General features: G+C 33.6%; 1 protein-coding gene across 1 annotated transcript; it reads left to right on the top strand.

Annotated features, from left to right (window-relative positions):
- Positions 1-8,200: 8,200 nt before the first annotated feature.
- On the top strand, positions 8,201-13,409 carry LOC133330321 (uncharacterized). The gene is made up of 3 exons (XM_061538767.1): positions 8,201-8,289; positions 12,918-13,190; positions 13,279-13,409. The coding sequence occupies exons 1-3, from the start codon at positions 8,218-8,220 to the stop codon at positions 13,396-13,398; spliced, it is 465 nt and encodes a 154-aa protein (XP_061394751.1). The 5' UTR covers positions 8,201-8,217; the 3' UTR covers positions 13,399-13,409.
- Positions 13,410-18,192: the final 4,783 nt, after the last annotated feature.

Genomic DNA, 18,192 nt, shown 5'->3' with positions numbered 1-18,192 from the left:
ATATCTAAATCTGAACCGATTTTTCGGAAACTTACCACACACCATTTTAGACTCAATTCTGCACGAAATGCAAAATTTCGTGTAAATCGATATATAGGGACTTTGGTGCACCATTTACATAAAATCGGACAAAACTATATATGGGAGATATGTCTAAATCTGAACCGATTTTCACGATATTTAGCACACATCATTCTGGACCTAATTCAGTACTCTGTTCCAAATTTCGTGCAAATCGAAAGATATGTAGGGACTTTAGTGTACCATTTACCTTAAATCGGAAACTATATATGGGAGCTATATCTAAATCTAAACCTATTTTCTGAATCGATTTTCGAATTTCAATAGGGTTCGTCCTTATGTATTATTAAATCAGACGAAAATATATATGGGAGCTATATCTAAACCTGAGCCGATTTTCACTAAACTTAGCACACATCATTCTACGCCTAATTCAGTACGCTGTATCAAATTTCGTGTAAATCGTACTTTAAATCGTAAGAAAATATATATGGGAGCTATATCTAAATCTGAACCGATTTTCACAAAACTTAACACACATAATTCTGCATCTAATTCAGTACGCTGTGGTACTTTGGTGCACCGTTTACTTTAAATCGGACGAAAATAAATATAAGAGATATATCTAAATCTTAACCGATTTTCACAAAACTTAACACACATAATTCTACACCTAGTTCGGTATGCTGTACTAAATTTCGTGCAAATCGAAAGATATATAGGGACTTTGGTGTACCATTTACTTTAAATCGGAAGAAAATATAAATGGGAGCTATATCTAAATCTGAACGCTCTGCCAAATTTCATGCAAGTCCATCCTAAATGCGACCTGTACTTTGTTTACAATTTAACATGGTCAGACAGACGGATGTACGGACATGCGTAAATCGACTGAGAAAGTGATTCTAAAAAAAGGAACCATGGGTCTATCTCGTTTGCTTTTGCATGTTACAAACATATGCACAAAGACATAATACCCTGTTCCACAGTGTGGTGAAAGGTATAAAAATCGACGCCTATTTTTAGCTTATGAAAATACTTTTAAAAAATCCATGCCTATTTATCGTATTTAAAAAAATCTTAGACGTGGAATTGATGGGTCTCCTTGGATGTTTGGTACTTAAAATGACAATTGTCGGTCCTTGTTTTGGTCCATGGTACTTATATTACGATACTCGCAATATTCGGCAGTTTTAATTTTTTAAAAATTGTTCATCACTATGGAAATGTACGTTTTTGGTCAACAAATATCGCACTATCAATAATGTGCAATATGTCTATTATTGGTGTTCGATTGTATACACATTTTGTGGTTCTATTCTGAAAAAGACTCCCAATAGCTAAGTGTCTTGAAAATATGAACGTAGATTTCTATGTAGATGTAACCATATCTATTTCCACAACTTTGTGGTTCTATTCTTATTAATCAGAGTGTAGCTATATTTGTATTTGCTATATGTTTGTGCAATACTGTTATTATGTTATCGTCCATCATTCATAGGTATAGGTCAGTGCTCTGAAATTTAATTACAACCCATCATAAAAATGAAACTATTCCAAGAACAATAATTACATACATTTCAATAAGGTAGCTCAACATACCCTATGACGATGTGTGTTTTGTTCACCACTCGATGATGATTGTGTGTGGTTGTGCATATCGTTACTTGATTTTTTTTTAAATATTTCTCCTCACCGCAAACCGCATTGAGTTCTTAGTAGCGCAATAGTCATTTTGGTTTTTATAATTGATATAAAATTAAAAATTATTATTATCGCAAAACCGAAATGAAATGTGAACAAGTCAAAAACCAAATCAAAGCCACACACACAAAGCTCTTCTGTTTCGATTTCGTCGTTGTTTTCTTTTTTGTTTTTAATTGTGAGGAGTATTTGAGATATGATGACCATATGGTTGGAAGTCCTAAATATGTATGCGGGCTTGGGATTTGGGGTTTTGTGATTTCTGATATTGAAGTGAAAACAAAAAAAAACATTGGCCCACCACGCAGTCACAGCATTGAACCCAAACCCAAGCAAGCCCCCACCAAACGGAAGAATGTTGTGAAATGTTTGTGAGAAGAGGGCACTTCAATACTATTTTTTACTAGAATGTCTTTTTCCCCACAACAACAATAACAGCAACAGTGAGTTGCTCCCCATTACTGTGAGTACATTGTATTGGCACGCACAAGAGCCGTAAACACTCTAGGAGAGCAGTGTTGTCAACGTCTTAAGTGGACAAAATAGTTGATTTTTTTTGTGAACCAAATGAATGTCACACTAAAATTAGGCACCTAACATTTATTTGGCCCAAGTATCATCAAAACATTTTAGTTTGTAGCGCAACTAGGTACCGTTGTGTGTGGCTATACCATAAACTGACCTATTCCTATAACCAACCAAATCAGATCGGCAAAAACCAATAATATTGCCTCAAAATATTGAATTTTCAAAAAACGGATGAAAATAGCGGAATAATCTTTTCACACCCTACATGGTGTTGTGCATTCAACCTACAAAAAAAAAATGGATCTAAATTTTCACCATTCAATATCCTCGAATGCTGAATTACACCCACTTCGATAAAATAAAAATATTATAAAACCATATACCATCTTTGCAAGCATCCGGGATCCCAAATTACAGAAACTTCGTTGGGAGATTGCAACTAATAACTTCAAAATATCGAAAATAGAGGAAAAACCAAGGTGTATTTAATAAGGTGTAAGTGACAATCATATGGTTTCAAACTTTTTTCTTTATTGTGTGTAAAGTAAATTGTCAAAAACATTTTCAATATTATATTTCGATTCCAAAAATGGTCTTAAAATTTAGGCTTTTTTAATAATAAAAATTCAAGAGAGGGACGGAAAGGAAACTTAGGCTCAGTTATAACCCCGTTCGCCGATTTGTCCACATATTTTATGTTATGTGTGAAAATCTGTCCAGAAATCCCAACTACTCATAAAATCGATGAGATTATGTTAGCCTATATTGGAATCGGCACCTTGGTGCTTGTCACAATTCTCGGTGGAGGTTAAATACGCCTATGGAAAGATTTTATACGGTCAACACAATTTCCATGATTTAGTCTTTGGCCGGGGATTTATGTCCTTCAATTTTTTTTAAGAAGGCAAGATTTGAAGCCACTCCATAGAAAATATAGATTGTAATCCACAATATAAACAACATTACTAGGAGCTATGGGTTAATTGCGGGAAACTTAAAACTAATCGCGACCAGGTCTTAAACTTTATTTTTCACTGACCTAAAACCGCCAATAACCCAAGAATACACAAATTCATTAATTATTCCTCAAAGAATAGTTCTTGACAAAAATAAATTAATAATTGTTTTTTTTTTATTTTTGTCAAAAACTTATTGTCAACATGACAATTTAATTTCTATAACAACAATGTGGTTTTTGTAAAATATTTGTTGTTGTATCTGATGCATACACCTTATTAAAAACACCTTGGGAAAAACTTTTTATCAGGCTTCGTCGAAACAGGTTTCTATTTAAAACCTGTTCTGCAAATATGTTTCTCACCATCAAATTGTATCCAAGTACTTTAAAATACCGAAAATTGGGCGGGATATTTATGTGAAGGCTATACCTAAACGTATACACATTTAAGCTGTGATATTTTTCAACATCCAATGACAGTCACTTCGATAATAATATTCGAATAAAACCTTTAAAATACCAATACCGAGGCTGAACATTTAATTCGAAATATACCAAAACATGGACATATATTGAAAATTTACTACAGAGATTTTTTTAAACAACCAAGAACCCAAAATTAAAAATTACAGTCAATGCGTTGGAAAATTGTGACTACAATTTTCAATATATGCAACAAATTCTACAACCTTCAAAACAAAGACCTACAAGGAACACTTTTGTGCGGAGCCTTTTTGTGGAGGCTATATCGATTTTTTTACAGAGATGTCAACAACTTCTATGTGAAAATTCGGTTAAAACCTTTAAAATACCGAAAATGACATGAGACGAGGGGTCAAAACATCGAACTATATATGCAAAGATAGGGTCATAAAGTTCGGCCGATCTGGACATAAAATTGATAGAGGCTTTTATATGAAATGGTAATTAGAGGCCAAGAGCAAACGAAATATCAATCTACAGTCAATTAGGTTGGAAAATAGGTCTGAGATATTAAATATATACAAAATAGCGCGTGACCTTTATATGAGGGCTGTTTGGAAACACTCACTTGTATTAAACAAATTCTATGAAGAAGATTTTTCCCACCAAGTTCTAGGAATTCCCACAGAGAAACCAAAATATCAATTTAGACCAATTCGATTGAAAACCGATTAAAAATACAAAATAATGGCGGTTACATAATATGGGGGCACCTAGAAATATTAGGCAAATATTGAAAAATTTTAGTAGAGAGATTTACTACCCAAAATATAAATGTGCTGTCAACTAGATTGAAAAACGTGACCCAACTGCCAAAAATATGTTATAAGGGGCTTACCCTAAAAAGATGACCCATATATGGGCAATATTGCCAATTTTTTAACATAGCTGAAGCGGAGGTTCACCCCTTTATAACTCGGGAACTACTTAAGTATATGAAAAAAAGCGAATAGTTTTGGGTTAATTGATCTGTCGTTGCAAACTGTTCATGATATTGACCTCCAAACTTTATTTTGGTGGAAGCTGTGTCTACTTTAATGTAAAAAAATGTGTAAAAACAGGTTGAGGCGAACCAGTTTTTTCATATTCTCTATCGTTTTGTGACTAAGCCACTCATTGCACGGTCTTCGTGTCAAAAGAAAACTAGAAGCCAACAAAATGGGGACTACGCCCCTTATGTATCATTTTTCAAAATTTTAACTGCATCTACTTTTAAATGATGCTGACATTTTGAAGCTCGATTTTGAGTGTTTTTTTAATTTTACATCTAGCTTTAATACGCAAACAGGAATTTATAAAAATCGATTATAAGATTATTGTAGTCGCCAATCTGCGTAATTTGATATGTATTTTGTGTATGTAGTATGCACAGCTTCAGAGTAATACTCATCCGAAGGTGCGAATTTTGTGCGATCAAATTTCTAAAAAACCTATTTTTCGGGCCAAATTTTTAGATCTGTCAACTGAATGATATGGGTACCCGCGATCAATAAGGTTTTTTACGTTTCGGATGATATAACATCTTCTTTGTGAAAATCCATCTACTAGAACGGCGGGAACTGGCCTTCCAAAAACACGAAATTTGGCAAAAAATGTTTTTGAAAATATGCCGGATTTATTTGCGTTTTCTGTGTATCATTTCCGCTTCAATAAATGACCTCATACGGATTTTGATCTTTTTCGAAAAGAGAACTTTAAAAACTTCAGCCGAAAGAGAGATGTACGTAATTTATCTCAAAAATAGATTGTGCTGGCCCATCCATGGTTCTTAATGGACCACATTGAAATGGCATAGATCGATGTATTTTTTAGGGTGCACACCGAAATCGGATGCGCGTTAATGGCATATGGAGTTTTCGGAAATTATTCGCGTTTTACGATTTTTTGGGTACTTCAATGTAACGTGCGGCACATCTTAGCCGTCAAATGAAATTTCGCAAAATATATATGGATTGGAAGATAAACTTCAGTAATTCCTGGAATCCGCATGCGCATCAAATGATTTTGAGAATTACGCGATTTACACGCAATTTAAAATGTATATTTCATAATATTATTTTATTTTAAGTTTTATTCCTATTTATAGAATTCTAAGATTTATCGGAAGGGTCTTGATATAATCCGCAAGACGTATACTTATACACAAAAAGTGATTATTATTATATATGTCAATTTTTTTGGCGAAATTCAGGTAAAATAGCAGAATAACCCCAACATTTTTTTCTGAAATTTCTTGTATACAATTAAAAAAAATAAATATGATGACATTATTTTTTCGAACCAAAAACAAATATTTTTCCTCAATATCTTGTTTTGTTGTCGCTTTGATTTAGAAACCGCTACACGGACTTGTGTGATTTTGATATAATTTGATTCACCATCGTGTTTAGATTATGTAGATATTTTTAAATTAATTTTTAGGTGTGTGTATGTTATTAATATAATGAAAATATTGATGTAATCTGCTATATTTTTTTATTTTTCTTATATTTCGCAAATAAGTGCAACTTTATTGTGATTATTATAATATATTCATATTCTTATTTTACGGAGGAAGATATATATCAACGTTTTTGGTCAATATAATAAACGGCGTAATTTTAAGATTTTTTTCTTATGCCCAAAATTAAAACCTTGATAACTTTTGCGCGCATCAACCAAAAATTTGATCGCGAACGGTTTCGGAGTCAGAACATTTTTCTCTATATGTGTACCAAAAATCATAGATGTGCCACAAAAACAAAAAAAGCTGATTTTTTGAAAATGGAATATTAAAAAATTGGCAATATTGCCCATATACCATTTTCAATACCCAATATCCTGGGAATAGTAGCAATGTGCGTACAAATTTCTAAACTCTAACTTAAATATTAGAGCTCTATCGTAAATTCAACAGACAAGCCGGCATGATTTAGTTTTATTCTGACCAAGAATTCTTTATGGGATCTCTGGTAAATATTTCGAAGTGTTGCAAATGGAATGAAGAATTTAAAATATGGATGGTATAAAAACAAGTTAAAACGATGTTATGTTCGGACAGGCAGAACTTTTTATACCCTCCACCATGATGATGACATTTAAAATATGTAAAATTGATGGGGCCCCCAAAATACCGAATATTGGGGGAACCGTGAAACCTGGGACTACCCTGAAACTTGGGTCAATATTATTCATTTTTGGTATGGAGATGTGCTATGCAATAATAACCCAAAATACCAGATTATAGCCAATTTGGTTGAAACAAGTGTCGAAAATCGCCTAATTACCGAACATTGGGGGTACCGTTATATGGGGGATACCATGAAACTTGGGTCAATATTAGTTTTAGTACGGAGATGTGATATACAATGAGAATCTAAATTACGGCCAATTCGGTTGAAATATGATCCCAAAATACCGTATACTGCGGGGTACCGTTTTGTGGGGCTACCCTGAAATTTGGGTCAATATTAATAATTTTTGATACGAACATGTGTTATACAATGAGAAACCAAAATACTAGTTTACAGTCAATTCGGTAGAAAAATGTGTCCAAACCGTTATATGGGGGCAACTCCAAAACGTGGACCGATATATGTATGTTCTATCGTGATATCAACAGCCGGACAGACAGACGGACATGCGTAAATCGGCATAGAATATTATTCTGATCAATAATATACTTTGTGGGGTCTGCGGTGATTATTTCAAGGTGTTGCAAATGGAATGACAAATTTAATATACACTCCACTTTGTTTTTGAGGGTAAAAAAAGTTAATAAAAAATCACAGTAATACCCACAAAAATCACCACATTAGCATTACTGCTTTTGGGGGTATGCCAGACATATGTTCGCTCATTTGTTCTCATTGGTGGGTCGTCTTCGCGAGTAGGGAAACATTCCAACATTCTCGCACAAGTGTGCACGGGTAATGGTGAAGTGTTTCCTCAGTTCAAAACAAACCAAACAAGTGAAAACACACGGCACTGTCGTAGTGAAAATATTCGTGAAATTCTACCGGAAATAAATTCGAAACGCGAATTAAATATGAAGAAAACAAAAGACCAAACATAAAGTACGCAAACAAACAACAATAACAAAACAAATAGAAGTCACCTAGATTTACGCATGACATAATTAATAAATCACTTGAATCAATGAGAAGAATAACAGCAACAACTAAAGGCATATCAAATACCGCCGTTTGTACCGCTATATCAAAATCAAGTCGTCGTCGTCGTCGTTAACTGGCTGGCCATTCTAATCATCAATGTAAACCGGAAAACTACTCAAGATCACAACAAAAACAACAACAACGACAACAGCATCTGCAGCAACAAGTAATGAAGAACTTACACACAGCGACAACATCCAGAGCAGAGATATCTAAGTTCAGTTTATTTGATTTGTTGTCGTCGTGGTCGTCTTCGACATTTATCGTCCCATCGTGACTACTGAAAAATCAAGCTTTACAAAAACACGAATATTCCCTGGAATTGACAGCGACGGAAGGGTAGCCTGACTGGGTGCCTGCCAATCAAAAATGTCTGCACCATTGGCTTATGATGGCACATATTTGAAATCTATTTCCGGTATTTTAAAAATCTGTTGCATGGTAGGTATCATCGGATAATGGAGCAGCAATAGTCAGCTGTATGTGGCTGTGTGTGTATTTTTGTTGTTATTTATTATAAAGATAAAGTCCATAAGAGTTTTTTTTTTGCTGATTATTCATACATCCATACACCAACCGCCTCATCATCGTCATCAAAAGATGATGGCTAGCTAATATGTCTGAATGTAGCCTCAGTGCGTTTTTATTTGTATCGGCTGACTCAAAGGTTTTTGCTGTGTTTCGTCTTTTTGTTTCTTCTTCCCGTCCACCCTTTTCGTTTTCTTTCACTAATTGTTCCATTAAAATGTTTAATGATTTCCATTTTACAGTGAAAGTGATTGGAAATAATTAAAAAAATAATTAAAGATAAGGCGGAACAATTCCATAAGAAGTGAAGAGAACAAAACCGCTTGGAAAATTAACGTGGTTCTATGAGGTATATGTAGGTGTAATCAAAAAAATATATATGTAAAATAGGTCCTGTTGAACTCATGTATGTGGATAATTTAAAAATTGTGAAATTATATCCTTATAGGGCCAAGTGCAGTTGTAAATTCCTTTGATATCAGTTGGTCATGATCTTACAAACTGGAAAGTGGGTCCAAATAACCACTATATGATACTCAACAACTCCTTGTGTATTTTGCAGGGAGTACAAAATATTTGGTTGATCAAGCTGACAAATAATATAGAGTACAAAATGTATGTATCCACTTTGGATACATACAAGAGATGCTAATATATACTGTAGATAGCACAGACGTATAATCTTTAGAGGACCATTGGAATGGGGCGAAACTAAATATGTGATCTTCATAAATATTTGAAACAATTAAAAATCCATACACATACCATTCTGAAACCTATGAAAAATTACATGTCAATCGGATTCTTTTGTGTACCTTTTGTATAAAATCGAGCAAAATAATGTATGTGGGAATATGTATAAATCTGGACCTAATTGAGTAACCGTGGCATATACCATTTGGTGTGCTGCAGCACAGTGCGCTGACCACAATTTCATCTCGTGTACAAACGTAGGCTGCTCGGTCGGTGCATCATTTACACAAAATCAGATGCAAATATGGGAGAAATATTTAAATCTACACCAATCTTTGCAATTTTAATACACATCACACTATTCGGTGCATCATTTACATAAAATCGAACGAAACTATAGGGGAGTTATCTAAATCTGAACCGATTTCAAAAAAACTCCACACACATTAAACTGGACTTTATTCAGTACGCTGTGCAAGATTTTGTCCCGATCGGACAATCCTTAGGAGCTATATGGGAGCTATATCTAAATATGAACCGTCATTTTTCCAATTTCAATAGGGTTTGTCCTTGAGCCAAATAAGTTGACCGCGCCAAATTTCATCAAATTTGGATTATAAATGCGACCTGCATTTTGTTGGGTACTGGAAGGATAAGTTGCGACGAAAGTTCAGACTTGAATTAACTATTCGCAATATATAATACATGAACACACTCTAGTCAACTATGTCGATCGTAAAAGCTAGTGTACGAGGGCTAAGACTAATCATAAAACATTGTGTTATTGTTTCTCAAAGTATCTTCCGTCATGATTTTAGACATATTTATGAGCTCAAACCAATTACCGGGGAAGCTATCCACACCTATTGAGACACCAAAAAGGTTTTCAACCGCGTCAACAGTATCTTCTGGTGACGAAATTCGTAGACCACTTTTTCTTCATGTGAGGGATAAAACTAAGTCATTGTGTACCAAGTCAGGACTGCAATGCGAATGATCTGTCAATTCCACGGTTTAGTCGGTCGAAAATGTCCTGGATATGTGTTTGAGAGATCGGTTTTTGTGAAAGCGTCATGCCCATAGAATCACTTTCTGAGTCGATTTATGCATGTCCGTCCGTCCGTCCGTCTGTTGGTGTTAAATTGTAAACAAAGTACAGGTCGTATTTATAATCCGAATTGGATAAAATTTGGCACAGCTAACATGTTTGGCACAGGGACGAACCCTCTTGAAATTGGAAAAAATCTGTTCAGATTTAGATATAGCTCCCATATATATTTTCGTCCGATTTAATGTAAATGCACCAAAGTCCCTATATATCATTCGATTTGCACGAAATTTGACATAGCGTACTGAATTGAGCCTGGAGTGATGTGTGCCAATTTTCGTGAAAATCGGTTCAGATTTAGATATAGCTCCCATATATTTTCGTCCGATTTAATGTAAATGCTGCATAGGGACTTATATACTTTTCGATTTTCACGAAATTATCCAATTTCATGTTAATGGTCCTTCAAAAATGCCACGTCTCTTAGGATGCATCTGTTTAATATACCCATAGTAGTGTAGGGTATCATATAGTCGCCTTGTCCGACTTTACTACTTTCCTTACTGGTATTAAGAAATAAGCAACCATTTGCTTTCTTTAAATTTTTAATTGTACGAGGTTCAACGGGACAAACCTATTTTACGACCACGGATTTACGGATGTTTATGAAATTGGTAAAATTATATTTGAAAGAATTAATCCAAACTCACCAGAGACAAATTTTGAGTCTTCAGGACAGACGTTGTAGACGATATTTGCCTTTAGACCACATCGGTTTCAAACAATTATGAATTCATTTAGAAATATCCGAGAGTCTGTCTGGCTGTTTTACATGACAATTGTTAAAGAGAGTAACCGGCTTTACCCTGTATCAAAATTTGAAAATTTGTATATCCTATAAGGACGAATTTAGCTTATCGTACTGAATTGGTTTATATTTAGATATAGCTCCCATATATATTTTCGTCCGATTTAATGTAAATAGTGCACCAAAGTCCCTATATATCCTTCGATTTGCATACAATTTGGCATAGCGTACTGAATTAAGTCTAGAATGATGTGTGCTATGTTTCAAGAAAATCGGTTCCGATTTAGATGAAAAAAAATTGCATACACCTTGAATGTACATAATTCAGACTGTTTTTTGAAACCCATTTTAATATTAGTTTTAAAACCCATTTACATTTAATATATTTGGGCCAAACTTATTTAAGGGTTAAATTTACACTTGCACTATCTTCATAGTTACTCTTCATCCGCAAAACAAGTTTGTAGGTCATTAACATAATGTCAGTGTCATTATAAATGATGTCATACACAGAAGGACAACAAAGAAACAATGCGGAATTCCAAAAAAAATGAAGACATGTTGTTTCACCGGGCAAATGTGTTCATTTAGCAACTCATTACCTGATAAGAAAGGAGCGGAACGGTGTAGAAAATAATAGCAGTAAGCGAGACAACATTTTGTTTCACAATATTTTACGAGTATCATTGTAATTTTTTACAATGAACTAAAAATTTATCATAACCTTTAGATATTTATATGTAGCTGTGATCCTCGGATGTTTAGTTTTGAAAATTAGATATATCGGTCCAGTTTTTGTATAGCCTTATTATAAAACAAGTAAAAAAGTCGTTAAGTTTTTGTCGAACTCCACAATGAGTTGGACATTTTAAATACTAGTAATCGTTTTGGATCTTCATAAATGGCGGGTCGGAAGATTTGACACTCAATGAGCAAAAAAGTAGGAAGCAATCGATTAAAATACGTCAAAAAATCACCAAAATACCGTGAATGAGGACTCTTTTAAAAAGTAGACGATATTAATTTTTAGGTTGAAAATCTTGACAAAACTCCTAAAATATATAAATGGGGGTTATCGTATATAGATGGGGATATGCTAAAAAGTTAACCGATATCGATCATTTTTGGTAGTAAGATTTATTATTCAATTACAATTCAAGAGACTAAATTGTATCCAATTTGATTCATAAACATGATCAAACTCACCAACATTTCGAATAATGAGGAGTACCTTTATATAAGGGCTATTCTAAAAAGTGGAGCGATATCGATTATTTTCGGTTGGGAATTACCGTGCATGTTCTGGAACACAGTGTTTTTTACAGTTCGCACATATTCTTCTAGACTCTTTGATGATTCAAATTCTAGCATTAGATAAACCCATTTAAAAATTCAGCTATCCAGATCAATGAGTCCTGTCTCGGATGTCCCAAATCGGAAATTCCGAAGCATGTTAAATAAAGTCCTAAAGTTTATATAAAAATAATAGATTACTTTCGTTTTTAAATCTCAGACCAGATTAATTTTGATGTTCTGCACCCACGCACCTATGGCCATCTTCTGACGGCTTTCTCGCAGTATAGCCAATAGGTGATCTTATAGAACCCTTAGGGTATCGCAGTGTCAGCATTTGTTTATTAACTCTAAGTCAAATGCAAAGAATCTTAAAAATAACACCCTGCCGAATTACTTGTATTAGCCATTCAGTTATTCGAACAAATTCTACTTATTTTCTATTGTCTTATGTAGCAGAATCTAGATAATAACTGTGATTATGATTTAAGATTTCAAAGTCATATTTTCTCAAGGCTTATAATGTGTAATGATATGCATACATTCATATCACACATATGTATTAATATTTTACTTTTCTCTCTTTTTAACCTTCTACCATAATATCCCATCTTTTTTTGTTCACAACGAACAATCCTTCCATATTTGGCAATGCACGTAAAAACACCATCCACCCACCCAACCATACCCCAAATACAGATATGCTGCTTCCTTGGATTCCTGTGTATTGTTTGCAGTTCGGTGCAATTGCACAATTTTCGTGGCTGTTTCTACAATGTAATGGTTGGACTGTCATTTCTGCTTTCCGGCATTATGCTGCTCGCGCGACTCTTTCAAGTATGGCAGCGTAAATTCTTAACATTTAATGCCATCAAATATGAATTGTACGTGAATGCCTTTTTGGCGTGCTGTTGCTTTATTGGCGGCTGTGTCAGTATCTCGCTGGATGTGATAGCGTATACAGTGGCAACAGTAAGTACCCAAATTAAGATTATGAATTTTTTCCATTTGTTTTGTTTTGAATATAAACAGAAAGTAACTCATTAATTTGTCATTTCAGTTCTTTATTTTCCTCGCATTTAGCTTCTATACATTCGATGCCTATTTGTGTTATCGCATCTATCGTCAGTGTGATGCTCAAACGCAGACTCAAATCCCAGTGCCAACACAAGTGGCTTAGCTTAACCAAAAATCAAACACAAGAAATCAACTGTATTATATATTTTCTAAATTATTATTTATAATTATGTTGTTGTTTATTTTTTATCGTATCATATAATATATGACATACAATTTTTTTTATTGTTGTGATTAAAATTATAGAATAAATTATGTTTAGCTGTAAGAAGTCAAGTGTTAATAAAGTGCACAAACAATTTGATAATAATAAATTATTATATTTATTGTAAACAAACACACATCCGGGGATCTATACTTGAGAGAAACAGATTACTGCATTATTGTAATAAGAAATCAGTAAGGAAAGGCCGAATGTCGGACGGGGCCGACTATATGATACCCTACACCACTACTCCAATATACAGGGCTATGCATTTCGTGTTTTCCAAAGGAAACGTATATTATAAAGTTTGAACGTTGACATTATATGTGAAACATGTAATCGTCCGATTTAATGTAAATGGTGCACCGAAGTCCCTATATATCTCTCGATTTGCACGAAATTTGGCACAGCGTAATGAATTGAATTCAGATTTAGATATAGCTCGCATATATATTTTCGTCCGATTTAATGTAAATGTTCACCAAAGTCCCTATATATCTTTCGATTTGCACGAAATTTGGCACAGCGTAATCAATTAGGCCTAGAATGATGTGTGTGTTAAGTTTCCTGAAAATCGGTTCAGATTTAGATATAGCTCCCATATATATTTTCGGCCGATTTAAGGTAAATGGTGCACCAAAGTCCCTACATATCTTTCGATTTGCACGAAATTTGGCACAGCGTAATTAATTAGGTCTAGAATGATGTGTGTGAAATCGGTTCAGATTTAGATATAGCTTCTATATCCGACCAAATGAAAAATTTTGTATCGGTTGCAGAATGTCATGTTTATGGATCTAATTTCATTTTACTGGTCCTTTAAAAATGCGACATCTGTTAGGATTCATCTGTGGAATATACCCAAAGTGGTGAAGGGTATTATATAGTAGGCCGCGTCCGACTTTATTATTTTTCCTTACTGGTTTTACAATGGAAAAATCTTTCATTGTAAAAAAATTGCGGTTACGTCTTTTTGAACACCTGTTTTTATATGAAGGGGTTGCCAGATCGAAACAAAATTTAACATGTGTTCATAACAGAGATGGAAGTTTCCAAAACACTTAACCTTTTTTCTGTTTATACCGCGCTTTTTGTGCTAGGCTAAGGACTCTCCGAACTATCCTCTTACATAGATAGTTCAACTAATTTAAACAACCCATTCAAATTTATGAAAAATTGCATGTCAATGGGACAGACTTGAATTCTTTAGATTGTATGTATGGAAGCTATATGTAAATCTGCAGCCATGGGCGTATTTTAGCAACCATGGCATCCACAATTTGTTATGCTGCAGCACAGTGCGCTGTCCAAAATTTATCATACGAAAATATATAGCGGTAATACACACATCTGAATATACAATACACATTATTTCAGGTTGAACTTGTTACGTTGCGCGATTGGGATGAAGTTCCCAATCGGATACACTTCTTTGGTACACCATTTTGTATAAATCGGATGCAAATATATTGGAAAACCATATTTAAATCTGAACCTGGGTGCACCATTTGCAAAAAATCGGTCGGAAAATTTTGGAAGCTATATCTTAATCTGAACCGGGAGCTATATATAATATGGATTTCAACAAAACATCGCACACATCAATCTGAAATTTTGTCTTAATCGGACAAATATTGGAAGTTTGTGTGCACCATTTAGATAAAATCGGACGAAAATACGTATCGGAGCTATATTTAAATCTGAACCGATTTCCGATTTTTCAACTTCAATATGGTTCGACCTTGGACCAAATAAGTGACCTGTGCTAAACTTCATCCAATTCGAATCAATTTAACATGAACAGACGGACGGACGGATATGCATAAATCGACAGTGGGAAAGAGAAAGTGATTCTATGCATATCCTCAAAAGGAACCATGTGTCTATCCCGTTTACTTTTGCCTGTTACAAACATATGCACAAAGAAGTAATACCCTGTACCAAAGTGTGTATAAGGGTGGCCCCACTATCGAATAGTTCGGTTGGAACAACGTGTCTAAAATCCCCAAAAACCGAATATTGGAGCATGCCTTTATATGGGGGCTACCCTGAAACGTGAGTCAATATAAATAGTTTTTGGTACGGAGATGTGTTATACAATGAGAACCAAGCCATTGCGATGGAAAAAGTGCAGGTGTCGAATCCGGATCCCTGCTTTTGAAATGGATAACCTTTTATTTCAGAAGTATCGATATATGTGGACTACACCTAAGTATGTTTTTACACGGTAGATTGGTTCCAGAAGAAGCCGTGTAAAAAAGACATTGATCTTATACATAAAGGGAATAATTCCCCTAAATTAGTGCTATTCACATTTGCTTTGACCAGTACAAATTGTTTGTACGCACTAAAGGGGAATTCACTTAAATCTTTAAGCTAGTGCTCGCAAACTATCGATGGTTTCAGACTTTTTTCTTTCATAAATACTTTTTTGTGATATGAACATACTTCGCAAAAATTAAATTTGACAAAAAAATTTAAGTACATAAAATTTCAAATCGTGCTAAATGGAATAAAATCGTCTAAAAAATTAAAAATATTCAATTTCAAACCGTGTTATATCAAAATCGTGTACAAAAAGACCGTGTAAAAACAGACTTAGGTGTATACGTATAAAATATCTAATTACAGCTAGGTCGGTTGAAAAACGGGTTCATTATTCTCAAGTACAATAGGTTATGTATGGATCAAATCGAAAGGCGGCCGAAGATTACCAAATCGATTCAAAATTAACTAAAACTGATTAGCTAAACCCGATATTTCGATGAGGCATATTTTTGTCATATCAAACTGTATATAACCCCTGTAGGCTAAGGGTATAAAAATAACTAAAATCTGTTTATACCCTTCATCACAAAGTGAGCACTACTCATCTATGAGAAAACGAAATGCCAAATTTAAAACTGTTTGATGGGAAATTTCGGACCGAAAATGGGGGGTGACCTTTATATTTATGATATTCTAGAGAGGATTACTTCATAGTTTAATTGCAGCTATAAAACATCACCACAATTGAACCAAGCAAAACAAGAAAGAGTTATGACCCGAACCAGAAAAAACTTTAGTACAATTGTATTTGGTGGACGAATTGTGCTAGATAGGATTTTGGAGAGACGATAATCGTCAACGGCTGTGGTTTATTATAAGTTTTAATTTATCTGTAGTACAGAAAACCTAAGACAGATCCGAGGCCGAAATATCTGCGTTGGAACCGCGAAAGTCCAACTACTGTGGGATAGAGAAGACCACAGTTTCTCTGTTAGGACAGAAAACCAAGTTTTCTATATTTATGGATGCCTGCAGCCGCCGCAACGGTTAACATTCAAAGATGTATACATTGGAGATGTACAAAATTTTCCAAAATTCTCTTGGTATGTATCAATTTCTCAGTTCTGAAAGATAAATTATTATTTATAGAAACAAATTTATCAGTTTTTTGCATAATTTACGTGATATTAAAAAACTATAGTTATAGGTTTGGATTAAATAAAATCACTACTCATTTTGTCGGATGAAAACTTCGCTATCGTGATGCTATTTTATTTTATGTTAAAGTTAACTTCTTCACGTCATCTTTCTTCATTATTAACATTTCATGATGCAGTATATTGGAATAAATAAGTTTATCTTACCTTAGATAACTACCAACTAAATAAATTTTGGTTTAAATTATTTTTCAAATGTATATTTATTAGATTAGTTTGTTTTTCAATAAATATCTCTTGTGTATAGATGTATACTTCATCATATATAATAATATGCATGTACGGTTGTTACACATTTACTGTAATTCATATAATTGGTTTGTTGTTGTTGTAATATATCTTATGCCAATCTTATTAAGGAGACAATCGTACACATCTTTACATTTACTAATTATTCTTTAAGAAAACTGCCATAAATTTCAGATTGATTTTATAAGGATTTGTTGTTGTTGTTACACCTTATTATTAATATAAAGTCTAACAGGATTATAAAGAACATGAAGAACAATTTCGGAAAAATTATTGCAACCAATATTCTTTATAACCATGACGGACTTATTTAGTTTTAAATTGATTTTTTTATATTAACAAATTTAGCCAAATATTTTGTGTATAAATAATACCATAATAAAAATTGATTTAAAAAATATAGATGTTAGGATTAGAAAAACAACGAAATATTTGTTTTCTTGAGTGTTTTATAAAAGTCGATGTTAAATAAATTGGTTTTGTATCAAAAACATAAATACAATTGTTTAACAAATTGATCATAGATTTTATTTGATTTAATACAGTAAACCTTCATTTGTAATGAACTTATAATACTTATAAAATGAAGAAGAAACAGAAGGGAAGAGAAAGTGAGGAAATATGATAACTCATTACAAATTATTTCTAATAGAAGGACTAAATTGATCCATGACTAAGGGTGGGAATAAAATATTACAATACAAAAAAGAGAGAGAGATACAAGGACTTAGTTAGAGATGCAAAAAAGTGAGAGGAAGATAAAGCAAAAATACAAAAATTTAATTTGAAAGTAAAATTGCCATTTGAACAACTTTATAAAGTCTTTTTTAAAGCTGTAAATAGAATTGTTTGTTTCTAGGACCTCTGATCATATATATTTAGTCTATTTTCAATAATCAGAAAGTTCTACAAATTTGTGTGAGTGTGTCTTCTACGGGGGTGGAAGGTGTATCTCTAC

Source organism: Musca vetustissima, unplaced genomic scaffold, assembly GCF_032173495.1.
Source record: "Musca vetustissima isolate MV318-11 ecotype Yass unplaced genomic scaffold, APGP_CSIRO_Mvet_v1 utg8857, whole genome shotgun sequence".
NCBI lineage: Eukaryota > Metazoa > Arthropoda > Insecta > Diptera > Muscidae > Musca > Musca vetustissima.
Note: the sequence above shows the minus strand (reverse complement) of the source record. Positions and strands in the feature narration are given on the sequence as shown.

Bases quoted from the DNA above. Each gene is read 5' to 3' on its own strand.
- LOC133330321 (XM_061538767.1), top strand. From the start codon at position 8,218: ATGTCTGCACCATTGGCTTATGATGGCACATATTTGAAATCTATTTCC. The intron at 8,290-12,917 runs GTAGGTATCATC...CCCCAAATACAG, and splicing joins TTTTAAAAATCTGTTGCATG to ATATGCTGCTTCCTTGGATT. The intron at 13,191-13,278 runs GTAAGTACCCAA...TTGTCATTTCAG, and splicing joins TAGCGTATACAGTGGCAACA to TTCTTTATTTTCCTCGCATT.